At 43.0% G+C, this 27,669-nt stretch overlaps 1 protein-coding gene across 1 annotated transcript; it reads right to left on the bottom strand.

Moving 5' to 3' along the window:
• On the bottom strand, positions 1–27,327 carry SNX18 (sorting nexin 18). Its single transcript, XM_007972310.3, has 2 exons — positions 25,469–27,327; positions 1–2,691 (listed from the first exon to the last, which is right to left on the bottom strand). The coding sequence occupies exons 1-2, from the start codon at positions 27,087–27,089 to the stop codon at positions 2,438–2,440; spliced, it is 1,875 nt and encodes a 624-aa protein (XP_007970501.2). The 5' UTR covers positions 27,090–27,327; the 3' UTR covers positions 1–2,437.
• Positions 27,328–27,669: the final 342 nt, after the last annotated feature.

The following is a 27,669-nucleotide window of genomic DNA, read 5'->3' on the forward strand; positions in this document are numbered from 1 at the left end:
TGAAGGGCATGACAGTTTATTTTAAAAAATTGTACCACACTGATCATGATGACCAGCATACACATGATAATGGCTTTTCTCTTGGGTTTCACACTGCAGTAGTTTTGCATACTGCAATGTTTCAATAGGACCAAGAACGTTAGAGAATAAAAATCTTAGATGAAAATGAACACTAATAATTCTAGTGTCCTCCCCCATAGAATTAATGTAAACCCCTTACAAATCAGTGGCATTATAATGTTATGTGGTTATGAAGAATGAAAGTTCTCTTAGAAGTAGGCAGCATGAATTTATACTTACATAAGTATAACTAATACTTATACTTCCTTGTACTTTCATCTTTAGTTTTTATAATTTAAGCTATGTCCACCCTGGCTAAAGTACAATCATACAATATACCTCAGATAATTTCCATGCTACCATTGCACAAGTTTAGTGATTTTACTATTAAAAAAAAAAAAATCAAACCACCATCAAAATAAAGAGGCAAATAAAAGTAATTTTTAAATCATTTGAAAAGCATGGTGCTTATTTGTCCAATACAGACTTAAACTTAAATGCTATAGTTGTAATTTCCAGACTTCTGCAAAATTAACATTTATATATACATATGGGTTTTGTTTATAGAACTGTATTTTGCAATCAACAAGCTTTAGAGAACAATATATTTGGTTACAGTTCCACATATCTGTAGTAAAGACAAAGCCACATAATGTTCATGATGTTAAATCTGGCTCTAAGTAACCTAAGGTACAAAATTTTGACCAAATATCAAAATGATAATCTGATCTTAAAAATTCAACCCATATGAAACTACTTTTTAGAGAGTAAATGTGCTGTTCAGTAATTATTTCAATAACCTTTACTGAGTATCTGCAAACTGATCCTTTTCTTTAATCTTTGTGACTCACCAATATTTCAAAGTGACCTCTTCACTTCTGTGTTACCATTTCAGTACCCAGGGATTTCTGAGGCAGCATAAGTTTGACTTCATAAAAACAGTAGATACTGTAACAGTGACAGTTTTTAAATCTGTAAACTCAATAATCACATTAGTTAGCTCAGCAACTATAAAAACATTGAGATTGGGGCACTGTAAGCCAGAATCTCTTTGTGCTTTTTAAATTAAGCTGCTTTTGAATCTTTTTGGTATTTATCAGCCATCTGTATTTCCCTTATAATAATAAAAGAATATATTTAAAATAAATTTTAAGGTTAAATGTCCTGCGGGGGCTCATCAAGACTTTTTTTTTTTTTTTTTTTTTTTTTTTTAAACATAGTATAAATCAATTATCTTTTTCCTTCAGTATTTGGAATAGCAAAAATTATTTCTGGTCCCTCCTTAGATCAATCAATACCACTTTTCATAACATATAACACTGAAATTTACAGACATCCCTGAAAAGTTTTTAAGTAAACGAGTGAATCACAGTGGAGTCTCAATCAGTTAACAGTGTAGATCCATTTTTTTTTAGAAAAAACTGAATATTAAAAGAAATCTTCAAGCTAAAAACAAAAACAAAACCCTCCTAAGAACTAAAGCCAAGTGTGTGTTGTCAATGATTCGATACTTTTATCCCCTGACTGATTTAGACTCCTCCTCCTCATGTTGTAAGACATATTTGCTGAAATCTTCACGCCAAGCTTTTGGGACACCTGGGTGAAGAGGCTATGCTACTGTTGCATCTAAGGGAATAGTGGCACCATTTCTTCCCTAATAGACTTCATATCCAAAGATGAGCAATAAATCTCACTCCCCTGCATTTACCAGCATCTTATCAGGAGATAATACTTGCTGTGCAAATTGATGACAGCTGATCCTCCCACCCCACCCCATCCCCTACTGCCAATATGAGGTTATCATCAGTTTGTCATTATATGCACTGGCCTTTCACTCTTTCAATCAGAAAAGCTGTGGCTTACTTTAAAAAGGTGGGGAAGGGATGGGGAGAAATGAAAAACCAAGAGTCTAAAGGCACAAGGTCGCATAGCTGCTCTAGTTGGAGTTTGTAAACAGAGAATAGGTTGAATTTAGGTAATCCCAATCTATGAGAGTAAAAAGGCATCCACAGCAGGCTTTTATCCAGCCAGCTTCTTTGAGACCCTTCATGGGTTTTGAGGTCTACAAAGTATGCACTAAAATACCCATACTTCAAAAAGCAATAAGGCAAATAGTATAATCATTATTCCAAAAGTTACAATGGTAGTGTAGGCATACATAGTATAATTTAGTTACAATGTGTGGTACTGTTTCTATTATATAACCATATTAACTGTTTATTTCCTACATAATTATAAATTCAGCTGGGTTTCAGTCGAACACAAAACCGTCCTTGTACCACCACTGATAGTTGGCAATAGCTCTTTGACAGCAGTTTTTATTCTGCTGTAGAAATTATCCTTGAACTGAAAAAGTCCACAATCCAATGTCCAGTCATTAAACACTATCGTATTTGTGAAGAGCTTCTTCCAACTTCTGGGTAACTTTTTGGAAAAATATTATTTGTTGTTGTAAGAAATGCTGCATCTGTGATTTAAAGTCTCTTACTCGAATCTGATGGAAGTGGTGGATTTCAGCCAAAGTGGCAAAAGAAATAGTGTTACAGCGATCCTGAATGCCGTCAGCCTTCTGCACCTCCATCTTCCCTTCCTCCACGTGTCGCCTACTCTCCTTGACTTTGGTAAGAGCTCCTGTAGTTAAAAATAACAATTAATTAAAATCCTATATATCCACAAATCCCAATGACATAACTACATATTAAACAGAATCTTGGGCATTGTAAATAGTTGCCCAAACTACTTTCAATACCTTTGAAATGTAAAGTAAGGACCATAATTACTCATTTTAAAAAAAGAAGGAATCCAGTAAAGTTTCTGAAAACACTCCCTTTGTTAAAATTTCTCTTTAAAAACTAGTGTTTGCCATACTGACCAAGAATCTGTAGTATCTCATCTCCTCCAGGTAGAGATGCTATACATAATTGATAATAAACTGAAAGGAAATGTTCTTTAAAAGACACAACAAGAAAATGCAGTTTTCACATGCTTAAAAGGTGTGACATCATTATTTCCACATATATTAAGAGAATTACACTGTTTATAAAAACATCCCGTAAAGGATCCAAACCCACTTCCTCAGAAAGTCTCACTAAATAATTAAGACTCTAGAACTAGTCTCTGAAACAAGTTAGTATCAACACAGGTTGTGTTTTGGAATCATGTCACAGTCGTAGAGGGTGCTTGGTAATGTTGCCAGTCTACAATTGGAGGTCACCCTCATCAGGGTTGGCCAAGCCCATATCTTGTCATCCAGAGTAAACACCTAGCTGAAGTGCTCAACACACAGAAAGTGCCTGGTGAAGGGGTGAATTGCGAACACATGTCTGATTTTGACTTCATGTTGCATCGGGAGACCCACACCTGGAGTACAAGAGCTTTAATAAGAATTTGCCCCTTTGTGGGGACTATCAGGATTGTTGAGTGTTAACTCTGCCCCGATGATGACCTAGGAATGATGCCAGCGGTTCCATAATCTCATGCCTAGAAGTATCAACAGAGGGTGTTGCAGGGGTGGGGGTGAAGGATTGGCCACTCCGGCAGGTGCCATATGAAGGCAGGCCCTCCCCTGGAAGCACAGTCATACAAAGACACAAAAGATTGAGGATGGTTAGGGGTAGGAAATAGGCTATTCCTGAGTTCTTGGGAATGAGTAATGATAAAGCTCAAATCACTTGAACAAAGCCAGCTTAAGAATTCAGATTTCCCTACTGTGCCTAGCACTCATTCCACCAAACCATACTGAAAAACAAGACAGAACACAGAGAGAAGCAGCTAGAGTGCCTGGCTTGGCAGTCTGAAAATACAGTACTACTGAGGAGGGAACCAGGAACCTTGAGTAGAAGGAGGTACAGAAACTGAGAGACTTTGTTTCGGAAATGTTGTTTTACCCAATGGTGAAATATACGAGGGAAGATGCCCTATTTCTAAATTTCTTCAAATCTCCTACAGAATAATATAAAATACAATATTAAACAAAACCCTTAAGGTAAAGCAGTATGCTTTTTTGGCATAGTTCAAAGACCTGAGAAATGAAAAAGCACCAACAGCAAATTTCACCCATATAAATGTATGTGCAGGTGTGCACATATGTACACATTTATTTTCATTGATTTATTATGAGCCCTTTAAGTGAAAAGCAGCAAAGCCCTGAAACAAGAACACATGGGTACTGCAGCTGCAAGGAGCACACATGCCCACACCACCTCCACCTAAGCCATGGCAGAGAAGTGCGCTCTGCTAGAGAGGAAGACCCCACCCCAGTTCTATTAAGAAGCCATCACTCTGAAAGTAAGGCCTTTTAAACATTTCTACTATGGCTGACAGTATCAGCAAAGCACTAAAATTTGCCTGCTTGAAGAGAAAGACATCTCCCCAACATAAAAAATTAGTAATAATTTATTGTAAAACATTTATCTTTGTTATATTTGTACAGGTTTCACATTTCATATACAGAAATTGAAGTTGAAAAGACAGGAGGGCCGGGCGCAGTGGCTCATGCCTGCAATCCTAACACTTTGGGAGGCTGAGGTGGGTGGATCACCTGAGGTCAGGAAATTGAGACCAGCCTGGCCAACATGGTAAAACTCCATCTCTACTGAAAATACAAAAATTAGCTGGGCGTGGTGGCAGCTACCTCCTTGGGAGGCTGAGGCAGGAGGATCACTTGAAGCAGGAAGGCAGAGGGTGCAGTGAGCTGAGATCACAACGCTGCACTCCACCCTGGGCAACAAGAGCGAAACTCTGTCTCAAAAAAAGAGAAAGAAGAAAAGAAAAGAAAAGACGAGGAAAGTATAACAGGTAAAACTACAGGAAAAAAAATTCAAAAAGACTGAGAATGTGTAGTGAAAAAATACATGTTTTATAATGATAAAGGGAACAGGAAATTAAAAGAGAAAAATCTCAAATGATTTGACTATATTTTCCACCTGATTTCAATCCAAGGTACCCGAGGAAGCCACAGTCCTATGTTCAAATGCTAAGGACCAGAATGCAGGATCCTGCCCTGCTCAGAGCCTGACCTACGTAACAGCTATTGCCTGTATTGGTAATATTCTGCAAGTATTACTTGCTCTAACTACTAGAGCCTGACTTTTCACCATAGAGAATAGAGTCCAGTATAGAGAAGCTCTGAAACCTGGCCTTGAATTGGGTGAATGTCAACTAAGTTGCAGCTTGTCAAACTCCAAATTAGTTCACCATATTCTGAGAAACTGCATTGCGTTATATAGAATTACAGATGTGCACCCGTAACAACCAATTTAAAAATCAACAAGTCTAGGGCTTGCCACGGTGGCTCGTGCCTAAAATCCCGGCAATTTGGGAGGCTGACGCAGGGGGATGGGCAAAGCCAGGAGTTTGGGACCAGCCTGGGCAACATGGTGAAAATTTCATAGGAAATTTTCATTCCTATGAAAAACACAAAAATTTAGCCAGTCCTGGCAGTGCACGTCTATAGTCTCAGCTACTCCAGAGGCTGAGGTGGGAGGATCATCTGATTCCGGGAGGCTGAGGCCGCAATGAGCTGTGATCACAGTACTGCACCTCCAGCCTGCTGGGTGACAGAGTAAAACCCACTCTCAAAAAAAAAAAAAAAAAAAGAACAAGTCTAAAGTTTTTACAACTTATATCAGCATACATTTTCCAAAGTCTCGGATACAACAATGAGTATTAACATCTCTTTGAGGCCCCAGGATCTTGCCAGCATGTAATAACTTCAAGCTTCCTAAGCATACATACTAGAGAAGCCAAGAAGAATTTGGGACTCATTTTTAGTCAGGCGTGGTGGCAGGCGCCTGTAATCCCAGGTACCCGGGAGGCTGAGGCAGGAGAATTGCTTGAACCCAGGAGGCAGAGGTTGCAGTGAGCCAAGATGGCACCATTGCACTCCAGCCTGGGCAACAAGTGTGAAACTCCATCTTAAAAAAACCAAGAAAACAACAAAACAAAACAAAAAAAACCAAAGACTCATTTTTTTCCCAAGTATGAATTTATTAAGTGAATAACACAAAATGTTTTTGTTTTTAAAAGTCCCCAAAAGGTTGGGCTCGGGGGCGATAATTTTAATGTGAACATTTATGGAAAGCCTGGCATGTATAGAGCACACTGATAGAACAAGGAGATTCAAACAGGAGCCACACCGCAAAGCACCGTCAGGGCAGGCAAACTACCCTGACACAAAGTGAGATAGGTCTACGAAGCACACAATTCTGCATGGGAGTTGAATACGGCTTTCTCCAAGATAACATGTGACCAATGTGACAACGGAAAATGCTCAGAGGGCCTGCTACATGCGCACTGCGCTATGGATGGTGGCAGGGTGGAGGGTAGAGAATAGAATATCTGAACGGTAAATGGCAGCTGCTAGAAATAGTAATAACATATGCTAGACGTTTTCCATCTTTCACTACATTCTAACTTTCACTACAACTTTACAATAGACATTACTCCTAGTTTTACTACAAGGAAATTGAGGAAGTTATGCAACGTCTTTGAGCCTGACCGTCATCCACATAGCCCAGCAGGAGGCTGAGATGGGATCTGACTGCATAACTGACTTCAAAGCAAGCACTACAACTATTTAGAAGAGAAAGTGCTAGACAGGTGTGGTGACGCACACCTGTACTCCCAGCTACTCAGGAGGCTGAGGCAGGAGAGTCCAGGAATTCCAGGCTGCAGTGACCTGTGATCATGCCACTGCACTCCAGCCTGAGTAATAAAGCAAGACCCTGTCTAAAAAATTAAAAAATAAAAACTATATAAAATGGTAAATTAAGGTATTAAATAGCATACTTTAAATGTACAAATTAGTAGAATAAGGAGAGCTACGTGTAATCAAGGAAGATTATGTCTCCATAAAATTGTAGCCACAAATGTAGAACAAGTTTTTAAAAACAAAAATAACTTCCTTTAACTGAGATGTAACTAAATTGATTTTCTCCCAGATACACCTTCAAAAGAAAGTTAAAAGAAGATTAGCAATAAAACAAGTTGACAGTAATATACTTAGAACAAATTAAAAATCGAGAGTTCCTGAATATATCCTGAATTGAAGATAAGAGCTGTTAATGTTCAGAATGACAACGCCAAGGACCTTCCAACATCTGAAGTCAAATTAAAAAAGTTAACCCTTATAAAATACTTTGCAAAGTTTTACAATATATACATCTTTTCCCAAGAAAATAATTTCTTTTTTTTAAAAACTAATCTCACAACTTTCCAATTAGTTTTTTTCTGTACACCTTTTAACAAACAGTAAAGGTATCAGTGCTCTCCTCCCTATGAAAACGGTAAGCTAATTATGGAAGTCAATTGACTACTTCTGACTAGAAGTAAACAGGGGGGGGAAAAAAAAAGACATCTTTTAAACAGCTCAAGTGATCCACAGACAGACAGCACGAGTGTTTAACACTTGGGGACTAACACCCAGAACCACTTTCTGGGGTTCCCAGGAAGCTTCCCTCTACCCACCTCTGCCTAACTCTGCCTAGCTCCTAACTCTGAGTTCAATCAAAAAGAAAGTGGAAACATATTTTTCCAATAGAAACAGTATTACAAGCGTTGGCTAGATGTGAGTGAAATAGCATTATTATTAGAAGTAGAATTTGGTTTTGTTACAAATGGTTGGGTTCTTACAGTTGATCTAACTGCTCAAACTGGGAATTATGTGTACATATTTTTAGATTTCACAATTATCTTCATATTCAAAATTTTAAATATCACAAGAAAGGCGTAGAGCAAAATTTTCAGTTCTAGCACGTTGGAGGCAGAAACTATTGGAGCAGAGTTAGATCATCATAGACTTGCTACTTCTAGGATAGCTTTAGAAATTAAGTAATTTGTAGCTGCCTAAGAAACAACTGCAGAGGTACAATACAACCAGCTGCAGAGCTGTAACAAAGTATGACAGCATTTTTTAAGCATTCTCTGCAGAGCTGTAACAAAGTAGGAGAGCATTTTTTAAAGCATTCTCAGGGCTATACTGCATTGTTTTTTAACCAAACCAGAGGAGTGTAAATGAAAACTAAAAATGTTGCCCAGAATCTAAATAACACAAGGGCTACACATTTTTTATCACGGAACCAACATGAAAACAGGCAATAGCATCAAAAGTTCTGCTTTTTAACAGGCTAATTTAGGAGGAACATGCCCCCTTGCCAGCCCCCTCCCCTCATAAACATCATATTGCCACCACGCTGCTTTCAAAACAGAAGAAGGAAATGAAAGAATGGGGGAGCAATTATACAATGAAGTCTAAGGTCAAAAGCATCACTGTTCGAACAAACGAAAGATCCCACAGTACTCATAGTTAGGAGAACAGCTTTAAGATGAAAGAAAATAATAAACAGGTGTAATCAGAGGGAAAAACATTTTCCAACGACAATGTCACTGTAAACTGAAACTGCTTCTTGGGCTAAAGTAACAGACATTAGTTAGCTGCATCTGGAATAGCATGAACATATTACGATTTTATTATGAAAAGAAAGTTCAGGTGCACATTAGAGATTAAGAGGCTGACAATACAGACCAGTGTGAATATACTCTTTAAAAAACCTACCAATGAAGTAGTAACTTTTCCAATTCAGAAGAAAACACTATTTACACGTGAAGTAGTGCAGCCTTCCCAAGTTACAAAACTGAAAAGAAATTTTCTTCTCTCTCTCTCTCTATTTAATTTAAATTGTAGAGACAAGGTTTCACCATGTTGCCCAGGCCGGTCTCCAACACCTGAGCTCAAGCGATCCACCCGCCTCAGCCTCCCAAACTGCCGGGATTAAAAGCATAAGCCGCCGCCCCCAGCCTGAAAAATACATTCTTAAAATGAATCTGAAGTACAGGAAAAATAATTATTTAAAGTGAGGCAATAGATTTCAACTACATCCCAAGATAGTGATCCTGAATAGGCAACAGGAGCCCAGATTGCCCCCCCAGGCTGAGCCTCAACACACTGCAGCTGTTTCTCCCTCAGGGGATCTCTGTGAAGGAGGCAGGAAGGATCCTAGAGTAAGGTCCTCCTAAAAAGGTTTACCTGTTGAAAGTGAAGTTTTGGTAGAGAGTTCAACTTAATTATTGCATTAGTTTGGTGGATTGCTCGAATTCTTCCACAGGATAGAAAGTGCACTCAGGAACTAAAAACCTTCAGTTCTAATTCCTAAAGGAGAGGAAGGAGCCGGAAGGCACCTTCTCACACTCCAGTCCTAGAGACGCCCTCTGGGGAAGGCTAGGCAGAGCTGCTTCCCAGGTGAGAACGGCAGAGCTGGCTCTCAGATTTTTTTTTTTTTTTTTTTTAAATGCTAAAAAGGTCTTATAAGAGTTTCTATACAATTCTCTCCATTCTACAAAGAAGAGGGTGAGCCACTTGTTCAAAGTCCCACAGCTAATTCATGGCAAAGACCCCACCTCCACCTGCCTGCCAGCCCTGGCATGTCCCATTCTCCCTTCCAAGCAGGGCATACTCATTCAGGAGACCTACTACCTTTTTTGTGGGCATAGATGGAGTGGATTAAGGCCTGAGATGGAGACTTGAACCTGCTACGTTGTTGAAAAGGATCCTTTCCTTTCTACATTTTGAGAATTAAAAGGAAAATTAAACCAATATTTTTACTTTGGTTTAGGATTTGTTATTAACAAAATCTCCCAGATTCCCAAGCTGATTCTGTACCTGTAAAATTCCCAACAGGGCTCATTTTCATATCAGTGCAATTGCCAAAGCTCAGAGAAAGGTACTTTGCCCCACTTCTCCATCACCAGTCCTAGCTCCAGAGAAAGCAAATGTCCTAAATTCACTTCCATTCCCCCTCCTACCTTTTTTCTTTGTATCTAACCACTGTAAGCCATCTCGCAGCTCTAAAGGATGCTCAGGCTGAAATGAGGAAAGCAAGAAATCACTATGTTTTTGTTTATAATACATATGTTCTCAATTTCAGAGGAATTATATTACTCATGTTTGCAATGAATATAAAACAATGAAAACAAAAGAATTTTTAATCATGTGACAAGGTTCATTAATATTACCTTAAAAGGCTCAAATTTTTAAAAATCGTTTATAAATTCTGAATTAGAAATCAGCAGCATTTTCAAAAGCATCACACTATTTACATAGCATATCATTAAACTGTCTCCATCAGTAAAAACACTTAAGATTTCAATGCCAATTTTTTTCTAGAATGACGGTACGAGAGCAGTGAATCTCTTGAGTCAGGGAGCGCATGTGCACATATTACGAATGCACTGCAAGCTGAAACTCAACGAGCACACTAGCAGATGCACTTGCACTGCACTAAACTTTTCTGTTTCATGTTCCTCTGCTTCTCATTCGCAGGGAGAAACAACTTGCCTGGAAATTTCTGACCCATCAAAGTGAGACGGGGGATAAAAAGAAAAAAAGAAAAAAAAGCAAACCCTCATACACTGTACTGCCGCAGGCATTTTAACCAGAATTTTCCTAGAAACTTCTGACCCATCAAAGTGAGACAGGGGGAGAAAAAAAAAGAAAAAAAAAAAAGCCCTCATACACTGTACTGCCTCAGCCATTTTAGCCAGGCAAGGCCCTGCCCTCCCTTTAAAGCAGCTGTCTGGCCTCCTTACTGTTTTCCCTCTTTCTGCCTGCCCCCAAACTCAGGCACCCGCGGGGCTTGCCACGGCTCCAAGAGGTCCCCGCCCAACCCTATCCAGTTCTTGTACCTGAACTTTGCCTTCTTTTCCTCAATCCAATCTCTTATTCTCAGTATGTTTTGTCTCTTCTAAGACTAATTATACAAAAGGCCGAGTCACTAAGCAACAGGAATCCAAAGCTACATTTTCTCCCTTTAAAAAAAAAAAAGAAAAAAGAAAGCACCTTATTTAATTTTGAAACCATGAATGTGCCAAAAACATTAACTCGATTTCTGTCTTCCAGGGGCCCTTCCCCAAAAAACAGAAGCCATGGTGTACGGGAAAGAACAGGAGACAGGCTGAAGGGCAACAGGGACAGCTGCTTAGAAGTCGCTCAAGACTGGACTCGGCCTGTTTTTCTTCATTCCCTGGCACATGTAACATGCTGAAAGAAAATGCTAATTTGGTCAACGTGGCCTATTGGGTTCTTATCCTCTCATTGCTGGGATCCACACCCTGGCCTTCCCTGCTAATTCCCCATTAACTTCTTCCCCTCCCCTTTCCTTCCTCCCTGTTGGTCTCCACCTACTTGTTGATTACCCTTCCCCCTCTCTGCTCTAATATTTATTTTTACTTTTTCATATTGTTTTGAGCAAAACGTCTCAAAAAGCAAAGGCCAGCATCTACTTAAAATAGAGAAGCAGGACGGCCATCCAGCCACTCGACCATCACAGAGGAGTGCCTGCGCTGTGCACACCTGTGCTCTGCACTTTGCGTGTCTCATTTTCTTCTCTTTAACCCCGAAATAAAAGTAATCATTGCCACCATTTTCAGAGGCAGAAAGTGAAACTCCGGGAAACTAAATAATTTTACTCAGTGTCCAGCTGCATGTGAACCTGGGTCTGCCCAACTCGGGCAATTCCCTTGTCCGTGGCCGAAGGGGGAATGCCCTACCCACGGCAATCGCAAAGCCACATAGACCGGCCTCAAACACAGCACACTACACTAGTACCCCACGCCTCCTAGGAGCCTATGCCACCAACATAGGGATGAGCAACCCACAAACCACCTCCAGACCCTGAATACTATTCCTGCATGGATTCATACTAAGTGGGCTCCAGGATTTGGACCACATTAATAAACCCTGGAGGGTACAAAATTAATACTGAACTCATCAGGGAAAGCAATTTTCTGAATGGACTAATAAAGGTCCCTAAAGTTAATAACTATCAAAATTCAAAGATAATTTAAAATGTACTTTTAAATTCATAAATATAATAAATGACAAAGAGAACTTTTGAACCATTTTGAAAAGGAGGGAAGAGGAAAAAGACAAGCATAGTCAATTGCAAAAAGAAAAAAACCTGGTTGCTTGATGGAAAAAAAAATCACTTAAAGAATTCAGGCCTCTAAGCTTGATTTCATCCTGAAGATATCATCAGTCTGTTTCAGGTAAAAGTGTTGCTATACTCTAATTAAGTAGTTCTTATAGTTTCATTCAGCAATCATCTAATGTCTAAAGGCAGAATGACATTCAGTTTGAATACAAATATTCACTTGAGTATAAATACCTTAAAACACGATTACTTTTACTTACTATGCATATGTATTCATACAGTTCACCTCATTCCAAAAATGAAGAGAGAAATCACATGATTGTACCTCTTGTGGTTTATTTGGCAAAACTGTTTCTTGCTGGTAATTTTATATATATAAAGGTTCTTGTGTTCCAGTCTATAATGAATATTAAATACATGATAAAAATTACTAGAGTGATAGTTTCAGGAGAATTCTGAAAACACAGTGTCTTTATTTGAGAAGTGTTTTTGGGTATGATGGCTAAAATGTTGCCTATAGCCAAGCAAATACAGATGAAGACTTTAAAATCTGAGAATAAGAAAGAAAACCATGTATTGTTTCTTTTCTTAAAGAACTGCTACCCATAGAATCTTAATAAAATAAGGTAGACATACTATCCTTGATAATGCTGACCATACAATGAAACTTTTAAAAAACTGACTTTGTAAAGTAAAACTCATATAATGGTTCAAATTCAGAGAACACAAATTGGGGCCTGAAGTCTGCAGTGCCCAGTTCTTTAATTACCTGAGGCATGTGCACAGACACTGGTACTGGTCTCTACCAAAAAAAAAGCAACAGTAGATATGTTTGCAAGCTGCCAACACTTTTGACACATGACAACAAGCATATCTGTACCAAAGAAAAGAGTGAACTCGGGAAAGTACCTTTAATGAAAGGTAAAACCTTATTCTCTTTTTATCTAAATAGAAGCTGCTAAAATAAATCTAAACGGAAGTCCCATTAGATGGGGCCAGGAAGAGAGTAAAGTGGCCCTGCTCTTTAGAAGAGAAGCCAAGGCAAGGCGAGCCACACGCGCGGAGCCAGGGCACTTATGGGACCCTATCTGAGAGCACTGTGGTTCATGCTGGAGTTAGCAGAATATTTGCAAAGAATGCATTTCTCGTTTTCAGGTAATTTTCCAGTTTTTATCTGAAATTGTAAACGCCATTGTCCCAACTGCCACGTATGCCATGGTGGTACTGACTGGTGAACAGCACAAGCACTCTTCGTTATCCTGAGTACCACTTCACATCCCTTCACGATCACGAGGCTGTGGAGATAATTCCTAACTCAGCTGTTTAAACGTAAGGACACTCCTCACTCCTGTGGTTTTCCTGCTGCCTTGCACTGGCAGGGCCCAGGTGTCCGGTGGCTGTGTGTTTACTCTGACCACATCTGGACATCCTTGCATGAAATCATAAATAACCAACTAAACACAAAACAAAGCATCTAAAAATGTATCAAGTTTTAAAATATATGTGAAATACAAATCATAAAACGTGAAAATTTACAGATTATCCACACTAACATCTATTAGTATTTAGTTAAAAATGTCTTGCTGCAGACAATAGGTGGTTCTGGTGAAAATCACAAATGTCAACATAACTAAACACAATAAAAGGCCTGGAAAATAGGATTTTCTAAGACTCCCTTCAGCCCCATTCCTTGTCTTTCCTTTTAGTCCTGCTCCTCTTCTCAGTCTGCCTACGTCTTCTATCAGTGGCTTCACTACTTTCTACCAGCCAAACTTAAAACCTCTAAGGTAACACTAGATTCCTCAGGAGAGCCAGCGCCTCACCAGGTCCTGCCATGATACCTGGCAGGTGTCTCGAGTTCACCTGTTCCTTTCCAAAACCAACTCTTCTCCTAGAGTACTCTAAAAGCCTCCTCATCTCTGCCCGACCAACAGGAGTAACTTCTAAAAGCCCTGCCTCAGGGAACCACGGTGCACCAGCGAAGGATGCCTCCGGAAACTCTCAGTTTAAATTTCTGTGGTTTGGCTGGGCGCGGTGACTCACACCTGTAATTCCAGGACTTTGGGAGGCTGAGGCAGGTAGATCACCTGAGGTCAGGAGTTCGAGACCAGCATGGCCAACATGGTGAAACCTCGTCTCTACTAAAAATACAAAAAATTAGCCGGGCGTGGTGGCAGGCACCTGTAATCGCAGCCACTCAGGAGGCTGAGGCAGGTGAATCGCTTGAACCCAGGAGGTGGAGGTTACGGTGAGCCGAGATTGCGCCACTGCCCTCCAGCCTGGGTAACAAGAGCAAAAGTGTCTGTCTCAAAAAAAAAAAAAAAAAAAAAAAAATCTGTGGTTCAGCTCCTGTCTGCAAAATGGGTATAAGAAGAGTATTTATCTCAAAAGCTCCCATGAAGCTTAAATAGATATAATAAATATAAAACACAAAGCACCATGCTTGGCACACAGGAAGTCTTCAAAACATGATAGCTATTTTGATTATAATTAAATGTCACTCTTCAGTTTGAAACCTTTAGTGGCTGCTGACTGCCTGTAGAATAAGTCAATTTTCTAACAAGCATGTTACGTATTGTAGCATAAGAAGTACCAGTCTCACAACTTAAGGCAAATAATGTGCTCGAATCCTAGCTCTCCTCATTAGCTCCGTGAGCCTAGAAATCACTTAACTTCCCTGAGCCTCAGTTTTCACAGCCACCAAATGAGATGACACCACTTTGGCGGAGTAAAAAACTGCGCTGAGTTAAATAGTGTACCCCTAAAATCTACATGGAACCTTTGACTGTGACCTTTTTTGGAAATAGGGTCTCTGAATATGCAATTAGTTAAGGTACGGTCATTCTGGATTAGGGTGGGCCCTAAATCTAGAACAACGGGTGTCCTTAAGAGAAGACAGGGACAGAGACACAGGGAGAATGCCACGTGAGGATGGAGGCACAGACTGAGGTGATCCAGCTACAGAGCAAGGAAAACCAAGGGCTGCTGGCAACCACCAGAAGCTGGAGAGGCAAGGGAGGGGTCTCCCCTAGAGCCTCTAAAGGGAGCATGGCACTGCCACACTGTCCTTCCAGACTTCTCATCTCTAGAACTCTAAGAGAATCCATTTCTGTTGTTGTAAATCACCCAGTTTGTAGGAATTTGTTACAGCAGCCACAGGAAACTAATACCATAGCTAATAATTAATGCTGAAAAATATTTTTTAGCATTATCAGCTATTGTATTAATAACACAGTTACTCCATGTTACACACAAGGAAACAGAGGTTAAGAAGTGTGTGGCCCAAGGTTACACAGTGAAGCTGGCAGGAATTCAAACCCATCTGGTTTTATTCCATGCTAACAACCACACTGCTGTCATACCCATTCCTGCATGGAATTTAGACAAGATATCGCTTCTGAATTTTCTAGTGGAAAAAAAAAAAAAAAAGGACATATATAAAATGTTTGGAATACTGCTTATCACAGAGTAAGTGCTCAATAAAGAGTAGCCACTCCCACTGCCCTAACCTGCTTGTCCTCCAAGTCAAGGGTCAGCAAACATTTTCTCTAAGGGCCAGACAGTAATAAGCACTTTAGGTTTTGCAGGTCAAGAGGGAAAATTGAGGTTATTATGTGGGGACTTACAGAACCATTAAACACAGAATCATTTAAAAATACAAAAACCATTCTTAGCTCAAGCACTGTAACAAACAGGTGCCTGGGTGAATCTGGCCCGTGGGCTGTAGTCTGCAGACCCCGCTCCAGGCCATCTCCAGGCATCTCTACTGGTGACCCAGAGCCTCTAATCTGCAGGTCATTTTGTACTTCTCCCTGTCCCTTACCCCACTCTGCAGGCAAGCAGCCCCTTCTGTGTTCTGCTCCCACCCCCATGGACACTCCCCCCGTTAGGATGTTATCACATCTGGTCTGAATTACTGTGAGAGCTCTCCATGTCACTTAACCCCCAACCACGTTCTACACCTGCCACCAGGACCTGTCCATTGTGGGTCCTGACGATGTCAGCACCCCATATGATCTTCTATGTTTCCTCTATCACCTCCAACAGCAGCTGTAAACCCAGCAGTACATCAAAAGCATGTGAGGAGCTTTTCAAAGAACACCAATGTCTAGGCAGCACAGACATTCTGATTCAGATCCAGGGTGGGCCCCCATTTTCTGCTGTATCCCCTCAGCAGCTGGTTCTGAGAGGCAGTCAAGACTGACCCCGTATGGTTCGGCCCAGAGTGCCCTTCCCCCACTCTGCCGGCTTGGCAAACTTCCACTTGTTTTCAAGACTCTTCTTAGACTGAGACTGGCAGAAGCCACCCCTGAATCTTCCCATCCACTCTCCATAATTACTCCTCCTTCTGTACTATTTCACATCATGGTGCATGTCCACGGCTGTGTGTCGCACAGTACAGTGACAGCTCCTCATTTCAGTTCCCTTCACTGACCTGAGCACTGGGTACCTTGCTTATCAATTACTGTATGCTTATCAAACCTATGCTAAAGCATTTCAAGATCAGGAGTGCGCTCTCCCCCTATGCTCCTCCAAAAGTCACACTGTGACCATGTTTCAAAGGGAGAATCCAAATGCTGCCCACTCAAGCCTCTAACATAAACTGACAATTCCTCTCTATCCCCTGGACTCCCATGCACCGTCTTATTCGCAGCACTAAGTTAAATCTACCTTCTATCTCAGTCCTCTGTGCACACATTCTACTTCCCTCATGGAACTGAGAGAGACTTCCATGAGGGCAAGTACCTCCACACATGAGCTCAGTGCTCCATGTGCATCCAAGTCAAGCAACAAGGTGAATGTATTCTCTGGATCTTGTGCTCTGAATTAAGCAAATGAGACCCCAGTAAAAATATTATAACTAAAACTTACTAATGAGGAAAATGTGTGTGTGTATATGTGTGTGTATGCATGCGTAAGTTTAAACACCAAGAATCAATATAAAGTGAAATCGTGAGGTATACAATATTAATTCTCTGGCACTTTAAGCATTTTCAAACTTCCTCTCCCCTCCCCAATGAATTACGGAAAGTCATTTCATAAACACATAACTCTAAGACTTTTAAATCACTCACATTGCTAATGACTTCATCCATAAAATACATCCAGATTCTATCTTTATTTCCTGTACACTTTTAGACTGTTGTCCATCATCATATAAATGGAAAAACAAAAACATCTTATAAATCTATTTCAAGATCAACCAAGTAGCTACTGAGTGCTTACTTCATTAATTCAACAAGCATTCATTAAGTACTTGCTATGCATGTATAAAACAGTATTTAACAGCTACACAACACAGGAACATAAAAAACCCACACACTAATAACTGAGCACCGCATAAGACAATTATTCACAAAAGGACTACAATCCAAGGGGGATACTCCAAGGAAGGAGACTAGACCTGAAGCTTGAAAGTGCTTTTGTTGGGGTGGGGAGACATGCAACAGAATGCATGAGCCTGATCTACCTAAAAGGAGAAAACTCAGGTCCTGATTGCTGCTCCCCACTGCTGTTCTGACAATTCTTATTGTAGGCCAGGCCAAAATTGTGAAGTCACCCTTGATGACTCCTCTTTCTCTCGCATGTCACATCCTTCACAATCCCATCCCTCAGGAAAATCTGTTGATTCTACCTCCAAAATATATCCGGAGGGGGATCCCCTCCTCTACCACCTCTGTTGTCTCCACTTTGGTTCAGGCCATCAGCATCTCTCTCCCGGATTACTTGAGAATTTCCTACTAGCTCCCTGCTTCCATCCACCTTTGACTGCCCCACGCCATTCTATTCTCATTGCTCTGGACTAAGTCTGTTAATACGTCCAGTTGGATGTCATACCTTGGCTCAAAACCCTCTAATTGCTTCCATCTGACTTGGGCTTTCATCCCAAGTCCTAACAGTGACCTGCAAAGCCTTGCAAATCTCACTTTCCATGACCTCATCTCCTAGGATCCTCTTAACTCCAACCACCTGGCCTTGCTGTTCCTCAACCTGCTTGGCACATGCCCACTCCAGGGCCTTACTTTAGCTAAACCCTCTGCCTGACAAGCCCTCCCCTGAGATACCTGCTTGGATGACTCCCCCGACTCCAGAGTGATTCAGGTCTCTGCTTAAATCTCACCTTCTCAATGAGACCTACTTTGAGTACTCTTTCTAGTACTTCATCCCGCCTCCCATGCCCTCTTTCCCTGCTCTACTTTTTTCTCCTAGCACATACCAAACTCCAACATACATTAAAACTTACTTCCTGTGTTTGTTTCTCATTGAGTGTCTCCACCCTGCTAGAATGCAAGCTCCACAAGGGTGGGGATCTTTGTTTTGGCCACTGATGCAACACTAGCATCTTGAATAGTGCCTAGACAATGAAGGGTACGTACCTATTTGTTGAATAAAATCTAGTTTATCTTTTAGAGGGTTCTATGAATAAATCTAAAGCTTTTAGCTCCCCTTCCTTCACTGTCCCCTTACCTAATAAATAACAATTTATTTAGCAGAAGAGGAAAGTCAAATTACAGTGAGAGATAAGTCATAAGAAAAGGTACAGAAATGACACATGAACTAAAACTCGTTCAAATTAAAGTTTAATCAAGCTATAGGATCAGTATCAGAGGCTGGGCGCAGTGGCTCATGCCTGTAATCCCAGCACTTTGGAAGGCCAAGGTGGGTGGGTAGATTGCTTGAGGCAGGAGTTCAAGACCAGCCTGGCCAACACGGTGAAACCCCATCTCTACTAAAAAAATATAAAAGTTAGCCAAACATGGTGGCACATGCCTGTAATCCCAGCTACTCAGGAGGCTGAGGCAGGAGAATCTTTTGAACTCGGGAGGCGGAGGTTGCAGTGAGCCGAGATCGCATCACTGCACTCCAGCCTGGGCAACAGAGCAAGATTCCATCTTAAAAAAACTGTCATAATTTATCTCTTTGGTGGTCCTATTAATTTGGGTCAGAGAGAAGTCGCTCCAGCTGTCTACCACACTGCAGCTTCAGAATACCTGGGAACCCTCACTAAGCAGCAGCAGGCCAGGTATTAATCACTTTTACATTCCAAGTTCCTAGTGAGGTAAGCCTGCAATGCATGTTTGCTGATCTGAACTAAACGTACATAAATGTTCTTTCACACCAATTGGTAAGGGCTTTTCATGCTCCCAGATAACAGTCACATAAGCAGACAGAACACTATTAAAACCAGCCTGAAACAATGTCTAAAAGTTTCCTGGATACTTAAGACTAATCTTATTTTTTTTTAAAGTCAACTAACAAAATGGTACCTAGGAAATGATGAACCTCACTTTTACAGATGAGGAAACTAAAGCTCAGAAAGTTAAGTGATTTTCACCAGAACACAAGTGATTTGGGTTGGGGGGAGCCAGCAGGAGACAGTTAATATACACTCTTCAGTGTGAACAACAACAAACCAGTTACTCCAAATAACATCGACATTTATCCCAGTTACCATTACTTCTGGTGTGCAATACAGGGCAAACTGATTAAAGTAGATATTTAATTGCTAGACTGAAGACTCCTTGAGCTTTTGTACTTTTGCCTGCAATTCGGGTGGCAATAGTTTGCCAGGAGGGATGATAAGATTACTGAAATTGTCCTTCAAAGGAGAGTGCTCTTAATTTTTTTTTTTCCTTTTTAAGATACAAGGTCTCACTGTGTTGCTCTGGCTGGATATGAACTCCTGGGCTCAAGTGACCCTCCTTCCTCAGCCTCTCAAGTAGCTGGGATTACAGGCATGTGCCACCATGCCTGGCTGCCATTGCCTTTTAAATTCACCTATTTTTCAAAAATAAACATTTAGTAACTAGCTACTATGAACCACAACATTTAATTATTATGCTGACCTTGTGAGGAAGTTCCCCCACTTGGCCAAAGATAACTGAGTATTACGCAGGTTAAAATAACTTGTCCAAAACTCCTCCACGCTCACACACTGGCTCTCCAGAGCCCATGCTGGTCCCAACAGGCCAGCTCCCATGGCGATGAGGCTCTGCACCCACGGCTTTTTGGCTTGGCTGTGCCCTTCACTGGCACAGCTCTCTCAGCAGACCCAGCCTAGTCTCATCCCCTTGGTGCAACTTCTGGGGCAGACTGGCCCATCCACCAGGCTCTCAGAAACCTGGCACAAGGAACTGCCGAGGCTGACTGACCGGTCTTTATAGCTAGTCAAAGAACTCACTAAAGACCAGAGGCCTACCCAGTCCTCCTGCAGACACCCGCAGAGCGGCCAGATTCTAGTTGGTGTTGTATAAATGTGGGATATGATACACGTCTGCCTTCCGGATATAATCTCGTCAAACAGAGCTCAGCATTACTCTGCCACTTTATAATCCTTTAGTTAATGATATGGAGCTTCAAAATCATATGGCAAATTAAAACTAACTTGATATTTAAACTTTGATTTAAAAATACATGAGGCAATACAATAATAGTTTTTAATTCAGCCCGAAGAGAAGGAACATGTTAAATAGTTTAAGGGAAGGGTTTGTAAGTGAATCACAGAACTTCTTACTTGTTTGGGTTCTGGCGTCATGCTTGGAAGTCCTAAGATGGCCAGACAGGATAACATTTCTGAACAAGGAAACCCCCTAGGCTACCTGAGTTACTGGGAGGAGGGTGGGAGTGCAGGTCCTCTGCCTCCCTTTAGTCCCACTGTGATCGGTGTGACTCTGAAGGCTATGTGGCTCAAAAAAGAAGTCTGAGAAACCCCTGACAGGGTGGTGTGAGCAGTGACCACACCCAGTTTCATGCCCAAGACTGTCCTTGGGCAGTCACATTTATATTTTAACCAAGGAACTGAGTCATGTATTTCAAAAGCACCAAAGGTTACCTTATTTTCCCTAAGAAAACACAAACTGGGGCAAAGGGTAAGCCCCAGACATGTTCTCTTTTTAGAGACATGAAGTCTTTTTAGAGAACATCTGGGGGTAAATGCAGCAGAGAGGAGAAATGGGTTCAACTAAAGATGGAGGGAAAACAAAAAGAATGAACAGCCTCAATTTCTAGCCCAGAGGTTTCAAAAATAAGGATGAATTTGCAATTTGCCCTGACTTCTTAGAGCTTTTTTCTGTATTCCTGGCACCACCTTTTCAGGGCTATTTTTAGCTACAGGAGAATGGGGAGCAGACAGGGAAGGTCTCAGTGTGGCCCAGCCTTACCTTGTGTGCCCTGCTGGGACTCCAGCTATCTTTAATTAATGTCTGAAGGACATGGGGCCAACTCTACTAGTGGTAAAAGGAAGCACAATGGTGAAATTCTACCCAGCAAGACTGATAGGCCCAATACTGGTATACCATTCCTGAGGTCCTGGGGCTATTTTTTATTGAAAAAAGGCTCCATCTGGAACACTTAAAAGAGCAATGAAGTAGATTCTGTATATTTAAGAGTACAGAAAACAGGACTTCCTATTTACTTACCTAGTCCTGCCTCCTTGCTTCACACAGCCCAAACCGACAAATCAAGTTAACACTATTATACACCTTTTCTCTAGAATAAAGACATTTCACTTAAAGGAACTCCCTCTAGCCATCTTTATTTAGTCCAAATTCCTAAACAAGGATGAAACCAGTATTTCTCATCATCTTTTACAATCTTTCCTTTTTGCAATAACCCCAAGAGGTAAACCTAAAGCTTTTAAACCTCAACTTGCTGCCCCTAGATTTAGCTTTATTAAATATTGGAGATCAATCACATCTTTGGAAACAAAACTGAATATGCCAAGAAAGTAATAATGAAATATATTCCTCAGTACTACCCCAAACTCACCAACATCAACACCATCGAGGTATACTGCAGACAGGCATGATAAAGAGGGAGAACATAAAATGCTATCACTTAAGAAAAAAAAAATCAAGACCACAGGGGTTACATTTCGGTGACAAACATGTGCACACTGCCTAGTCGGGGATCGATGAGCTGCCTATGAACAAAGAACTTAAAGGACTCCTGTTAGGTCAAAGCAAAACACAAATAAAATTTCAGTAGATTCTGAATTCCCATCTAATATACCACAGACTACAGCAAACTACCATCTTTCTTCGCTCAACTCCATTAACCTCAATAGTTCTGTTTATCTAAGACTCCATTCATTGATGGGAAAAAATCAAAATTCCAGAATTCTCTTTTGGCTGAAGGAACTGTATCGCTTTCTTCACTTTTGTAGAAAGTGTGTACACTAAAACCACTATTAAAGAATGGGTTCGTATTTAGTACAGTCAAGAAAATGTCAGCCCACCACATTGAAGAGTATTTGAGTTTTCCACCCTCATTTTGTAGCTGGGTTCTCACCAGGATGGCCTCAGACATCCGTCCTGAAACCAGTGTGTTTTCTGAATGGGACACAAAGGCACACTGCAAGAGATGCTCACACTACTGAAATGTCACTCAGGCTGAGTGCCTGGGAAGTTCAGCAAAGAAGAGTCTAGCAGGACTTGTTTCCCCTTCCCAGTTTTTATTAATTAAGCCTATATGGGAAGGAGGAGGTGCCATGAGATGACCAGGCAAAAATAAAGTTAACAGGAAAGTACATTAAAAGATAATAATTTGCTGGAGAAGCTTACGATGGGGTTGATAGTTAAACTGCAGCCAGCAGTTTAACACAGCACTGCCCAATAGAACTTTCAGCACTGATGGAAAAGTTCTATCATCTCTGTTGACCAATATTCAGTTCCTTAGTCATATTAGCCATATTTCAAGTGTGTAACAGTTGGAGTGGGGGAGGTGATGGAATTGAGGTGCTCTTTACAATCACAAGTCCTGAATATGCTCAAAAAGCTTTTATCCTGGCTCATGATGTTTGTCTCATCTATATTCCTAAAAATGGCCTACACTAGCATCCTTGATAAACACTGGCTATAAGTAAATGCTTTGAGCTTTATGTACTGCACACTGTCACTTTAAATGGTAGTACTTTCTAAAGATGTGTCATCTAGGGACACAGGCTCACTGTACATTACACACCAAGATTACAGCAGAAACAAACTATACTGAATATCAACTGCTGTTCTTTCCAAAGTTCCTAGAGATTATGTTTAGTACCCTTGAATCTGTTTAAGCCACATAAAATGATACTGGTTTTAATGAAGGAAGTTTTTCAAATCCCAAGTGACAGGAGACAAATCCAACTCTATAATTAAAAAAAGATAAACTAGGCTGGGCATGGTGGTTCACGCTTGTAATCCTAGCACTTTGGAAGGCTGAGCTGGGAGGATTGCTTGAGCCCAAGAGTTAGAGATAAGCCTGGGCAACATAGCAAGACACTTGTCTCTACAAAATAAATAAATAAGTAAATAAACTACATATTTTTTGTTTTTTTGTTTTGGACACAGGGTCTTGCTCTGTCACCCAAGCTGGAGGACAATGGTTCAATTATGGCTCACTGCAACCTCAAATAAACTCCTATCCTCAAGCAATCCTCTAGTCTCAGCCTCCCTAGTAGCTAGGACTATAGGTATGAGCCACCATGCCACGCTAACTTCCGTATTTTTTGTAGACATGGGAGTCTCCCTATGTTGCCCAGGCTGGTCTCAAACTCCTGGCCTTAAAGCAATCCTCCTGCCTCGACCTCCCAAAATGCTGGGATTACAGGCATGACCCTGGCCATAACCAGATGGTTTAATAGACTAAGTAGACCATTGCTATAAACTCAAAAGAGATATTAGAACACACACCATACCTTTTCTAATACATAATTTCAAAAGCAGGCCACTTGACAAAGGCTGAGTGCATGGTGTGATTGACAGTGAATGAACTGATGCCAACCTAAAGTAGACAGACACCGGCGGCCCAGCACACATGTCCAAGTGTCGTACTTGGTTCCATCCTTTCAACTATTTACCGGTAATTTGCACAAACTCACAGAAATGTGTAAAAGGGCAGCCAGCATAGGTCCAGAATGATGCAACACAATGGAATTTAAATGCTAAGTCCCTCCATTAAGGCTCACAAAGGGAGTTCCACCAACACCAGTCAAAAAAGTCAAAGATTCATAACAATTTATATTTTTTAAAAAAGGTATAGGGAATGTAAATACAGGTTTAATATAGGCCAACAGCAATGTGACTGCACAAAAAGCGAATTCAATATTAGACTGTATTTACAAATTGCAAATTGCCAAGAAAGTTACTGCTCTCTACTAAAATTAGTACTGATGTCCAGGGTACTCCCTTTCAGCAGCAGCAACAAGACTGAAAGCGTTTGATCATTCTCCCAGCAAGCCCCTTTCCCCATAAGAGTCAGAAGACCAGTCACACATTTGGAAGGGGAAGGAGAGAAGCAGAGAGGAAGGAAGCGAGACTGCTGTCTCCAAATGTCTGAAGGCGGTCCCAGGGAACAGAAAGACAATCAAGGGAGGCAAACTTCAGTTCAATGCATGAAAAGACATGCCAGAGATTAGGGTTGCTCATAAATGGACTGGCCCACAAGAAAGGCAGTGAGCACTTCATCAGTAAAGGCCAGACCTGCTCAGGAAACAGGGACAGTAGGTTTCCCTGCTGCCTAGCCGCCCCTACACTGGACTTTCACAGGCAAGACTGCCTCACTAACTCCCACACCTCCCCATTCTGTCAATCAAGGCATTATATCAGAATGCACATTAGTGAGAAATGTTAAGACAAGGACTACTGCTATATATATATTTTTTTAATTTGCAAATTCCGGTGCTTTAGCAAAGGTCAGAGACACTAGCAACTATTAATAACTCATGAACTCTGACAGTTGGACAGCTAACTCACAGGGATACCAGTAAGGCCGCTCTCAGATCCAATCCTCAGATTATATTCACTCTGCGTCGTTTCCCTATACAATTTTCCTAAACAACGTTCTCAATTTCAGTACATTAATGATTCCAAACTCAAAATGAGTACGCTTTTCCTGAAGTTAGGGGTTTTACTTCACTTCACAAAGTAAATTAGGGTTTTTACTTTACTTCGCGAAGGTTGCAGGCAAGAATTCTTTGCAGGAAGTTCTTAAGCTCAGAGAATTGATCTTAATTCCTCTACCAAAGCAGAGATTGAGAGGTGTGGAAGGGTGAAAGCAGATTTCTCTTTATTTACAGACATCCGTTCTTCTCCATTATTTCCTCACTTTTTGAAACCGACCACTAAGTGACAGTGCAGTGTTCAAACAGATGCCTAACATGGTTTGGGTCCCCTTCTAATTCTACCCTCGTCTGAAGATTACAGATCCGAGCAGCTCATTACTCAACTATTCAAACTCTAAAACGATAGCACTCTTATCAAAGGTACTCTTTGAACCTTCGAGAAAGAGTACTCACTCCCTACTGGGAGATACTCGAGGAAGAAGCTCCCTGTCGAGCAATCCACCTTACACTCGGGAAAAGAGCCAGGCGTCCACGTCTCTGCTCGCTTCCCCACCGGTAGAATATGAGATTGAAACCCACAGTAGTACCGCTGTCGAAGTCACCCCTTTCAGCCTGCACAATACACTCCATATCACCTGATCTAAGGGCCAGGCTTTACCTTTCTGAACGTGGATGATGTCCGGGAAGTTGGCCAGATGCCCTTGATACAGCGCTAATAGGTCCATGACGGGATCCAGGTCCTGCCTGGGCTGCTCCGCGAAGAGCTCGCCAATGGCGTCATAGGCATCTCCGGTGAAGGCGATGGCCTGGTTCAGGCCCACCGAGAAGGCCTGCTGGTCCAGCTCAAAGGCCTGGCTGAGGCCGCGGAAGGACTGGCCCACCTTCTGATACTCCTTTTTGAAGCCGGTCACCTGCTTGCGCGCGAACTCGTTGGCCGTGTGGTTGAGCTGCAGCGCGCTGTCGTCCATCTTCTTGGTGAAGCACTTGAAGCCGTCGATCTTGCTCTCCACCTCCTGCAGGTCAAGGGCAGCAGCGGGGGGTGTGCTGAGGGTCAGGAAGAAGTTGGCACCCACCATCTCGTCCTTCTCGGCCTTCCTCTTGCCCTGCTTCCAGGCTTTCTCGTCGGTGCTGCTGGGGCACGTCAGGAAGTGCTGGAAGACGTCGCACTGCGCCAGCACCGGGTGGCTGGCCATGTGGTTCATCCACCAGATCAGGCCCTTCCTTCGTTTAGAGATGAAGTCCTCCTCGAAGCGGCCGGTGGCCTGCTTCTCGGGCAGGTGGGGCACGGAGATGACCGGGAACTTCTCCGCCAGGCGAGCGTACAGCCAGTCGAAGTGCTTGTAGCGCCGATGCACCGGCACCTGCGTGTGCGTGGGCACCAGCTTGTAGGAGATGTAGCTCTTCATGCCCTTGAACTTGGTCTGCTTGGTGGGGTCGTCGATGGTGCACTGGAACGGGTAGGGATTCTCCTGCCACTCGGGGCCGTAGGGCCCCAGCACCACGCACAGCTTGTCCCCGTCCTTCACGAAGCCTGACGCCTCTCCCAGCACGAAGGCCTCCCCGCCGGACTTGACGAAGGTGGAGAAGCGGTTGAGGTTGCGGCTCACTGTGGCCGAGCTCTTGGCCCCCGACGGGTGGTGCTGCGGAGGCGCCGAGCCGCTGCGGGAGCCCAGGGACAGGTCGGAGCGCGTGGACAGGCGGTAGCGGCCGGATGCGCCCAAACCCGCCGAGGACGAGCCGTCGAGGTCCGGGTATGCTCCGCTGCCCAGAGCGCCCGGCTCGTCAGCCACCGTGGAGCTGTCGTCCCACTCGTCGTCCCAGTCATCATCGCTGCCCTGGCTGGCCTGGTAGCCGCCGTAGAGCTGCTGAGGCGACGGCTGCAGGGCGCCCCCACCGTACGGGAAGCCCGCGCCGGGCGGCTGGAAGGTGCTCGGAGGCGGCGCCTGCTGTGGCTGCAGCAGTGGCTGGAAGGCGTCGGGCGGCGGCTTGAAGGAGGCGGGCGGCGCGGCGGGCAGGGGCTCGAAGCCCCCGGGGGGCACATTGGCGTAGCGCGCCGGGGCGCTCGGGCCGCCGTCTCCCGCCAGGCTGGGCTCGGGGGCGCGGATCACCTGCACGTAGGAGGCTGGGAAGAGGCCGCGGTCGCCGCGGCTGTTGACCCCTTCGAGCCAGCCCTCGATGTCCTGCTCGCTGCACAGGCTCAGCACCTCGTGCTCCCGCAGCGAGATCTCACCCGGGTTCTCAGACCTGAAGTCGTACAGCGCCCGGGCGCGCAACGCCATGGTCCCGGCGCCCTGACTAGCGGTCCCGACTCCCGGCGTCCCAAGCCGAGGCCCACCTAAGGAGCCCGCGGTGCAGCTCGACCCTGGCGCGCGGACTGGAGCCCCCAAAGCGGCGAACCCACGCTGCCCGGACCCGCCGGTGGCGCCCTCCGCTCGCGGTGCCTCCACTTCGCAGTGCTGACTGCCTCGCTGCGCCGCCGCAGCCGCCACCGGTCGGGGGCGGGGCCGGCGGCCTCCCACGTCTCCAGCTGCGCTAATCCACGGCCGAGAGCCCATTGCCAGGCGAGAGCAAGCGATGGCCGAGCCGCCGAGCCCACCGCCCGCCTCGGCTTTGCGGCGGCCACTGCCCCCTCGTGGCCGGTGCTGCGAAGCCGGGCGCCGTAGTGAGCGTGGCTGAAGGAGGTTTCTATTCCGAAATGAATTATCTGAGATTTTTTTAGTCTTTTAAGTTAAACATTCTCTAGAAAGTAAGTTAGCATTTGCATGCATGATAAACGTTCCCACTCTGAGCGCTCAGTGAATGCTCCTAGAATGGCTTAACCCACGCATGTAATATTTTGCAATGCGAATAAGTGATTGC

The sequence above is a fragment of the Chlorocebus sabaeus genome, chromosome 4, assembly GCF_047675955.1.
Source record: "Chlorocebus sabaeus isolate Y175 chromosome 4, mChlSab1.0.hap1, whole genome shotgun sequence".
Lineage (NCBI taxonomy): Eukaryota > Metazoa > Chordata > Mammalia > Primates > Cercopithecidae > Chlorocebus > Chlorocebus sabaeus.